The sequence below is a fragment of the Filicampus tigris genome, chromosome 21 (genome assembly GCF_054856515.1).
Source record: "Filicampus tigris isolate MCC_2025a chromosome 21, RoL_Ftig_1.0, whole genome shotgun sequence".
NCBI lineage: Eukaryota > Metazoa > Chordata > Actinopteri > Syngnathiformes > Syngnathidae > Filicampus > Filicampus tigris.
Window position 1 is genome coordinate 1,545,731 of NC_141237.1, and position 9,213 is coordinate 1,554,943.

Here is a 9,213-nt window from a genome sequence, read left to right on the forward strand (position 1 = left end):
AGGCAACCACACCTAGTCAACAGTGACGTGGATTTCCGTTAGTCTCCATGTGGACAGACTACAGGCTACTGTCAGTGGTTGTGGTACTTTTGACACCAAGTGCCATCGAAAATAATTCTTGGTTCTCCAGTTACCACACATCGGGCCAACAATGAAAAAGGCTTTCATTCGTAAAAAGTGTATTTTATGTACTTTTCTTAACCTCTCGAAAATAATGCCCAGTTTGAACATTAAATCTGCGTTTAATTAACTATGTAGGGAAAGTAATGTACTTATAATTAGGAATACATTCACGACCACTGATGGCAGCTGCCGAGATGGTGCTGGGACATATTTGTCTGGCGATGTCATGCACTTGATCCGAAATCTCTACGGTTGCTAGCTGAAAGTGAGATAACATTAGGAGCTTCTTATTAACAGCACATACTTGATTGTTCCGTTAGGTTTGAGGTGGAGCAGGGGCCTGTATGCGTTTGATGATGCTATTGTCTTGGGTGCTCACTTGTTTTCCACACAAACTAGCAAAAATCGGACTCACCACTGGCCCGGCAATGAGGGCTGGCACAATGCATGAAACAAATCTGCCCCTGAAATGAGTACATTTCACCATGGCAAGAAATATTTGTCAACACTTCGATCATTCTTGATCCTTGGGGTATTTGGACCAAATTATGCCAGAGACATGTTGTGAAGACACTCGGGAGCTGTTTTTAAATTGTTAGAAAAATGCATATGACTCAAGCTTACAATGTGTAATATTGCTGGTGTTTTTCATGACAGATGGTTGTTGTTTACACCAAGCTCATCGTCCTCATTCCTGATCACTCTTGTGATGGAACTCACCTGCCACCCGCTGGACACCAAGTCACACTGCAGCAGTCCTGTTTTGACCCACATAAAAACATTTTTTTTTTTTTCATATTACAAGCATGGACAAGCCACACGTATTTTAATAGTCAAAAAGGCATTTGTTTAATAACTCTCAGTATTATATACAACTTTACAAACAGGCAACGTACCTGGTTCACATGTAAAATCTTGAGCAAATGGGAACGTAACAGTCAAAAGAAATCAGCTGTGAGGAGGAATCAGAGGCTTTGATGAGGACTCAAATGTTTACAACCTTAATTTGTATCACTAATTAAAACAATGCCTCCAGCCTTTTCAATTTTGCGTGGCCGTACAGACAGGCAGTCATTTTTCAAAGATTAATAAACAAAACAAAAAAAATTGTTTTATCTCTTGTAACTGCTGAAGTTCAACTGACATTTGTCTTTGCCGTTCGTAGTATATCCATTCAATTTTACGTGTTAAACCTGACAAATTCTAACTTGTCTGCATAATGCCTGAAAAAAACTAATAACAATAACCTTTCAAATATCTGTTTGGAAGCTAAGAATATAACATGAAATTGCGCCCTTGTGTAAAATCGAGAAATGATGCAATCGGATAGAAAACCAAGAAAAACTAAAATTTCAAGTGATGAGTCTTGAATGAATCCGGTTAAAAAGGAACTAAACAAAATATTTAGGTGGGTTTCAATTGGCCAATGGTGACCACAAGTAGCAATTAGATGTTAACAGTATACTCGTGACATATTTCAAGAACTGAAGCTATAAATGTCAAAACCTGGCCAAAATGCCCATCCTTGGAAAGTGTCATGACGATTACATGAACTCAATTATTGTGGTTCCTAAAAAGAAAGCCACACAAATATCCCGCAGAGAGCCCAGAGGGTCAAATGAAATGAAAAGTATTGAAACGCATGCAGAAAAAAACCCAACAACAACAACAACAAAACATCATGATCTTACTTTGTGGAAAATCTCACCAACATGGGCAACAGAATATGAGTGAGCGAAGCTCCTACAAAGAACCGAACGAGCAGGAAACACAAACTGGCAATGAGGAGAAAGGAACAGAGATGAAAACGTTTGAAAGTTGTCCACCGGGTGCACGTTAACATGACAGTGCAAGTGTTTTCATCCATCTACTTCTCTTGAACGGGAGGCGCCGACCTACCAGAAGAAGATTTCTGGCAGATGGCAGCGTAGCTCAGCTTCTGGGGGGCCTGCTCAATCACAAGTCTGAGTCACGCCTGGCCTATAATCACCCCCCCCCCCCCGGCCCCTTAGATTTATATGCTTCACCTCACTAGTGATGTCATCGGCAGAGGTGGACGAAGGTTCTGCCGGTTCAGGCGTCATCTTCGCGCAGAGGGGAGGAAAGTTGGAGACTCCGAGCTCAATGGGAGACGGCTGGCGGGGAGTTGAAGTTTTTTTCTACACATACACACGAGGTCGAGGGTGTAACGCAAACAAAGAAAGAAAAGAGTGCGCTCCGACGTACTTGATGGACTCCAGCTGCCTTGAGTGCTGACCACAGCTTCTCTCTCCTCAGATCGTCATTGACAGAACTGCAGATCAGGGCAAGATGAATAAACAAAATAAATAAATAAAACGAACCAAGTTAATGACTGCTGCATCTTGTGCGCCATTTTTTTTTTTTACCTTCCTCCCCCTGAAGGTGGCCCATTGTCGCATCTGCCGTGATGAGGCCTGCCGCTGCCTCTTGGGTGGGAGCGCCCCCGAGCCGGCCTCCAGGAGCCGGGGATCTCCTGGGAGGGTTTCTCTGCCTTTTGACTCCTGATTTGATGCGAGCCTGATGTCCTGGCGCCACACCTGCAGGGCCGCAACCATAATTAACATATTAAAAGGTGAATTTTCTTGAGACTTACCTTTTTCTGCGGGGGGCCCGAGATTGCAAGTAAGGGGCTGCCGGGAAGCCGTTGAGGGCGCCGCCGAGCTCAAGCGTCTGCAGACAAAAGCGGGAAGGTTCTCAGTGGCGCGAGGAGGAAAGCTTCACAAGACGACTCACCTCAGCGCAGTCCGCGTATCCCGAATCGGACCAGGCGGGGTAGGTGAAATCGTAAAGCTGCTGGTAAGCGTCCGGCGGCAAATAAGAGGCCGGGCGATCGGCCGGCATGTTGGGCCGGGGGGGGCCGAAGCCGCTTGCGGGCGTGCACGACGTGAAGCTGCTTGATTTGGCTTTCATCCTCACCTTGATGGGTTTCCCCTGGAAAACCTGAATTTCCTCTCGCAGGTACTTGTAGGCCTGAGGACGCGCACATTTAGTTTGGCTTTTAACAATTCATTACATTTCATTTCCACCGCCGGTACCCGCGTCTTCGTTTTTGGGACATGTTTTGCGCTTCAAGACCTACGTACGTACATTACGTTTCATGCTTCGATGATCGACAACAAACCCGCCGCGCCATGACGGCTGTCAATCACCTGGTAGGCGTCGTCCTCCGATCCGAAGGTGACGAACCAGTGGTCGCCGCTCACAAACTCGCAGCTCAGGAACGTGGGCAGCTTCTCGTCGCTGAAGAGCGCTTCCACCTCCTGCCGGACGAATCACGACTTTTAGGCAGAGGATCAGAGAAGGGTGAGGGTGAAGAGGAATCGGGCGGGGCTTTCCTCGCGAGGCGTACTGCTGGGGATCTCTCGCAGGATGAGGACATATTGGCGGCGGTTGGCTCGCACTTTGCGCCCGCAAGGCGACATCTGCACGTACGGCAGGGCTGAGGAGCAAAGAGATGTTCTCAGTGGCTCATGTTTGGAAGGACACGGTCACGTCACCGCCACTGACTTTGAACGACGTCCGTGACCAGCCGCAAGTCGGCGCCGAGGCGCTTGACGGCGTGGAGGTCGGCCAGCGTCGCTATGGAAACACACTGGTCGTCGTCCATCTGAGACTGGAGGTACAAGTCGCCGGCCAGGTGCTCCCTGATTCATCAAGTAATCGGAAAAAAGAATTGACAGATTATTCCAATAACTGTTGGGGGGACAGCGCTAAAATTGAAAACTGTGCAGCGGATCCTTGTGATCGGAGTCGTTATTGGCTGATCTCACTCGCGGATGATCGGCAGCTAAGAAACTGACAAATAAAATGGAATAAATGAATCAAATCAAGGAATCGCCCAGTCCCAGCCTCTCTCTGTAATTATTATTATTATTAAGCAAAAATAAATGAGGAACGTCGTTGCATGCTTCCGTTGGGTCCCAAAAGCGCGACGCTCCCACCATGAATGTTATGTGTCTCATTGAGGAGAAATGTTCTTACCTACTCAGGCACAACTCCAGCACACAGCGCAGCTGTTCCATCAGCTCACCTGGAAGGCCACAAAGTTGTGAGCTCAGGCCACAAACTGGACCTGAACGGGGGGCGGGGAAGCTTACCTGCGTCTGGTTCTGGTAGGACGAGGTTTTCTGCTGCTTCGGGTTGGTCTTCGACCTCAGCCGCGCCCACGCTCAAGCGGGCCAGCTCCATGTGCACTCCGTCGTCTTGACGCCGGCCACACGACAACGTGTCAGCGCCGCCAGAATCAATTCAATCAAAAGGATCAAATGGGCGTGATGGTTCGCATGATTCATTTTTTTACTGCCGTAGCTCAACTGCTGTGCTGGGGTTCCGGGTGATAATTATAACTTTCTCATTCTTTAATACTTCAGCCATTAGGCGGTACACGGAAAGTCTGTCAACTCTTAATCTTACCTTGTGTTTGTTGTTTATTAATATTGCCTGGCTTGTCTGTTTGTTTTGAAAAAAGGGAATAAAAGTATGAGCTCACTTTGCGGCTCCATCTGCGCGTTGGGAAGGTGCAGCCAAGGCTGCTGAGCCCGTGACAAGTTGTAGTTGCACCCTGTCCACACCTCAGCATCAGGGTTGAGGGTCCGCACAGCAGCAGCAGGTTGCTGCAAGGAGCGCAAACCAGCGTCTTGGACACAGCGTTGTGACAACAGCGCAAAAGAGAAGGCGCAACACTTACGGCTTGAGGGACTTCTGCGTGCCACGCCCACTCGCACAGGCTCAGCGCCACGGCGGTATTGTACGGGAACGCTCCCAGTAGAACCGCACCGGGCTGCATCTCTGCGGACATCTCATTCCGGCTCGGCGGCGCCCCCTGCAGCCATGCCTGGCAGCCGTCCTCTAGCCCGGGCCCGACCCAGGTCCGGTGATCCAGGCGGCACGCGGAGGCGTCGGCGTCCTCTCCCAGCAGCTCGGACACCAACTCCCGCAAGCCGCCCTCGCCCTCATCGCCGGCTGCCTCCTGACCCGGGAAGTGGATCTCGTAAGACGGCGTTAGCGCATGAACGTCCGGCTGGTCAAGCTCCATCTGGACACTGCGGTTCCGCACCTGACATGAAAGCTCGTCCCGATGGCACGCGTTCGCCATTTCGCCGTGGCAAGAAGCACACGTGGGAGTTTTTGGATGCTCCTTTGGAGGAAAGTGCGCCACATCGCATTGAGGTCCATTTGTCGGTTCTGGAGGATCACTCAGACCCTCTGTGGTCTTTACGTCTTCCTCACAAACCTCCTGTGGAGATTCCAGGCGGCCAGCGCTTGTCTTCTGGGCCGACAAGAAGATTGAATGAAGACAATTTAGGTTGGTTTGCGCCACCTCGAAGGCCAAATCAGAGAATGCCGGCGAACTGACTTTGACGCTCATGTCTTCCTCATCTGGTCCCGGATCTTCTGCATCCCCGCGCTGGTGGGGCGAGGTGGAGGGGGCGGGGGTGGAGGACACTTGTGTGAGAGTGGAGTTTCCGTGGATAACCTCCGCGTCTTCCTCACTTTGACTCTCTGGGCCATCGTCTTCTCTTTGCAATGACCGTTTCTCTTCATCCTCCATGTGTTGCTCCGTGATGTCGGCTTCTGGACAGGAATGGAATTCTTTGGGGCTACCACTGGTTGATTGTGAATGTCGGACATGCTCTACTTGGTTTTCCCAGAAGATGGCAGGTGCTCCGTGTGCGCTTAGGATCATTGAGGGCTCCCTCTCCGTGAGCGTCTTTTGGCCACACGAGTCATCTTCATCATCTAGTCCAGGAGCTTCGACTCCACACTGGCGGGGCGTGCTGAAGACGATTGCGGGAGGGGTCAATTGTGCGAGGGTGGTCTTTCTGTGGATGACCTCCACGCCTCCCTCGCTTTTATTCGCATCTTCATCGCCATCTTCTCTCTGTGGTGAACATTTCTCTTTTTCCCCGTTTTGTTGCTCTGTGACATCAGATTCAGGAAAGGAATGTACTTCTTTGGGACTTTGACTAGCTGGTTGTGAATGCTGGATGAGGTCTTGTTGAATCTGCTGGACGAGGTCTTGCTGAATCTGCTGGACGGGGTCTTGTTGAATCTCCTGGAAGGCGGCAGGTGTTTCCTGTGTGATTTGGAACTCTGAAGATACACTCTGCATCATCCGGTGATTACCTGTCGGCACAGACGAGTCACCGTGACCTTCTACGCTTCCGCACTGATGGGGTGTGATTAAGAGGATGGGGGCGGAGGACACTGGTGTGAAAGTCGCGTTGACGTGGCCGATCTCGTCTTCCTCACTTTGTCCCGCAAGGACTTGATCGTCGGTCTGCAGTGAATGTTGATCTTCTTCCTCGATGTGCCGTTCCGTGACGTCAGGTTCCAGATGGGAAGGAGGGACTTCTTTGTGACCTTCTCTAGCCGGTTGTGAATGCTGGACGTGGTCTATTTGCTTCTCCTGGAAGCTATCAGATGTTTCCTTTGAGGTTTGGACGGCCGAAGACACACTGTGCTCGGTCAATGTCATGTGGTCACATGTCGGCACACGCGAATCATCTTCTGCTCGTGTCAACATTGGCACGTTGCCTTCAGGCGTTGCCCTCACCATCTGCGGGTCGATTTGAAGGTCGGGGATTACTCCTGAAGCGCCAGTCAGAGGTAGTGGGCGCAGCTGCGGAGGCGAAAGAGGAAGAGGTGAGGCCGCCTGCGACGAGCCGGGGCCAGCACACGTTCCAGCTGCTTGGGCCTGGCTGCGGTCGTCGTGGTCAAGGTCGTTTGTGTCGATGGAGCAGATGCTGTAGAACCTCCGAGTCCTCGTTTGGAAGTCCTGACCCAGTGTTGTTGCGACAATACAGTCCTCGTTTGAAAGGGAAACGCGATGCTGACCCGAGACGGATGACAACTTCGGGTCAGGTGGCAGCTTGCCGCAATCGACGCGGCCTGTTGCAATGGAACCGGACCAACACTCTTCTGGGTGGACGAGCTTCGCACCCTCAAGGTTTTGAGTGAACCACAGAGCTCGGCGTGTGGCGTTTTCCACAATCTTCTGTCGGGCCAGGCTTTGGGAGAGCACCTCCATATAGGGGGCCGGCTCAGAGCTGCTCGATGAGGAGCGGGTCACGCCTGCCGCCGAGTCCGCGGCAACGCTTGCGCCGGCCGGGATAAGAATAGCTGGCTCCTCCTTGCGAGAGCTCCGAGCTTGGACATTCTTCTCGCTGACCACCATCCGCGCTTTGCTGTCAGGTTCCGGACGAGCTTCCCCGTGGTCCGGTCCAGCCCCTTCTACTCCTTCTTCATCCAGACAAACATGTTGAGCCACGGCCACGGCCTGGTGCCTCACGTGCTCCACGCTGTCATGGACGCCGCCCTGGTGGGGGGGGTGCAGTAGACTGCTTTTCTCGCTGGCCTGGTCTGGCCCGGCCTCCTTGCTGAAGCAGCAGCCCATCCTGCCAGACGGTACAATTCAGCGCAAGAGCACGTGGAAATGAGAAGGTCCTCGCATGGGCTTATTCACAAGCGGAAAGACAAGAGCCTCTACTCCCCACCGGCCTCACCCCCCTAACCCCCTCCCTTACCCAGAATAGCATATGTGAAGGGGTTCATATGTCCCTGCCACTCAACAAAACACTGTGTGTGCCTAAGCGTGTGTGTGTGTGTGCCCCTGAGAGGCTACAGTGAGCCGGGTCAGCACATGGTCCAGTGGCCCCCAATCACAGCGCGGGACTCCCCCTCCCACTCATCCCACTATTCAACTCTCGTCCTCTCCCGCTGTCTCTTTCTCTTTCACTTGCAACAACTCGGCCCTTGCCGCTTTTGCCCCTCCCCGAAGGAACATGTACGTTATTCCTTCTATGCCACTGCCGGATGAAAGTTACCACCTTCAGAAGTCACGTGAGCAAAGTTTAGAGGTCAAATTAAGTTTAAAGGGTACAGAGAATTTTATGCTCATCCTGAAGCTTCTCGCTCATATCAAATGTGACCAAAACTGTTTAGGTTAGCCTCATAGTGGTAGTAAAATAATATAGTAAATAAATAAATTCAATTAAATTGTGAAACAATTTAGTTTTGTCCTAATTACCAATGTAACATGAAACAAAATTATTTAGAACACTTTCACTTGTCAGAAAGAACCAAAAGTACTCACACGCTGTTCTTCAGTATTGGTACAAAGGCTGGTGTAAAAAAAAAAAATTAAAAATAAGAAAAGAGAGAGAGACTGGTAAAAGTACTGTTTTAACAAAACAAGGAGTACAAAATACAGATAATTGTTTATAAATGGAAGGCGTACAAGTAAAAAATATTCTGTAAATACTCACATAAAGTACTGTATATGAAAAGTACACTTCAGTATTTTTACTTCTTACCACAACCTTCTAATTTAGTCAATTATTCACCACGACACAAAGTTATTTATTCTGTTTAGGATGCATGAGTATAGCTAAACAAATAGCACTTTTAAAACAGAATATCATATCTCAAAAAACAAGTCTCAAAATGTGTTAACTAAAATAATGTTAAGCAAAATCAAGCAGATTGCAGGATTTAGGATTAAATTAAACAAAAAAAAGCTTTCCAATTCAAAAGATCATCTGCTCAACCTCTTAGCTCAGCATGTTAGCCTAGCTAGTGGGCTAGCTAGTTAGCGCCGTTGACTTAGCTAAACATAAACCAGGTTAACTCAAATTTCACTTTTAACTAAATAGAAAATGATAATTTCTGTGTGGGCACAGAAGAAGTAAAGTAATAGACAAGATAATTCGTCGAAGCAGGAACTCACTTGAAGTTGTGCGCACTGACTTAATTGTCCAATACTAACATAGAGCGCACAGTTTCCTCGCGCCATTTGGGCTTAGCTGTCGCGCCTGCGCAGTAGCTGTCTGGAGTTGCTACGGCAACAGCGCACTTCCTGCTTTGTGTGACAATAAATAAAAAGATTCAGATAGGGACCCAACAACGAAATTCAAGTATGAATAAGACTGACATGTACACAGTTTAAAAAAAAAAGTAGAAGATGAAGTCATCAAAAAGAAATTGTGGACATAGAAATGAGTTTGCCATGCTACCCAAACGTCATTGTGCTCTACGTCGTCTCCCACTACTGGACCAAGAAAGAATCAC

At 49.2% G+C, this 9,213-nt stretch overlaps 1 protein-coding gene across 5 annotated transcripts; it reads right to left on the reverse strand.

The window, feature by feature from the left end:
- Positions 1 to 936: 936 nt before the first annotated feature.
- Positions 937 to 9,113, reverse strand: LOC147127090 (uncharacterized). 5 transcript variants are annotated; one of them, XM_086020595.1, is made up of 16 exons: positions 8,873 to 9,113; positions 8,240 to 8,267; positions 5,501 to 7,541; positions 4,832 to 5,410; positions 4,634 to 4,757; positions 4,242 to 4,346; positions 4,126 to 4,174; positions 3,652 to 3,788; positions 3,478 to 3,583; positions 3,294 to 3,402; positions 2,878 to 3,114; positions 2,738 to 2,814; positions 2,511 to 2,681; positions 2,350 to 2,416; positions 2,151 to 2,282; positions 938 to 2,071 (listed from the first exon to the last, which is right to left on the reverse strand). In XM_086020595.1, exons 3-16 carry the CDS (start codon positions 7,538 to 7,540, stop codon positions 1,991 to 1,993), a joined length of 4,014 nt encoding a protein of 1,337 aa, XP_085876721.1. In that variant the 5' UTR covers position 7,541; positions 8,240 to 8,267; positions 8,873 to 9,113; the 3' UTR covers positions 938 to 1,990. The 5 variants fall into 5 exon arrangements, with proteins under 5 accessions (XP_085876718.1, XP_085876721.1, XP_085876720.1 ...); XM_086020594.1 differs by having other exon boundaries at positions 4,832 to 5,413; XM_086020593.1 differs by having other exon boundaries at positions 4,832 to 5,113; positions 5,201 to 7,541.
- Between the last annotated feature and the right edge of the window lie 100 nt (positions 9,114 to 9,213).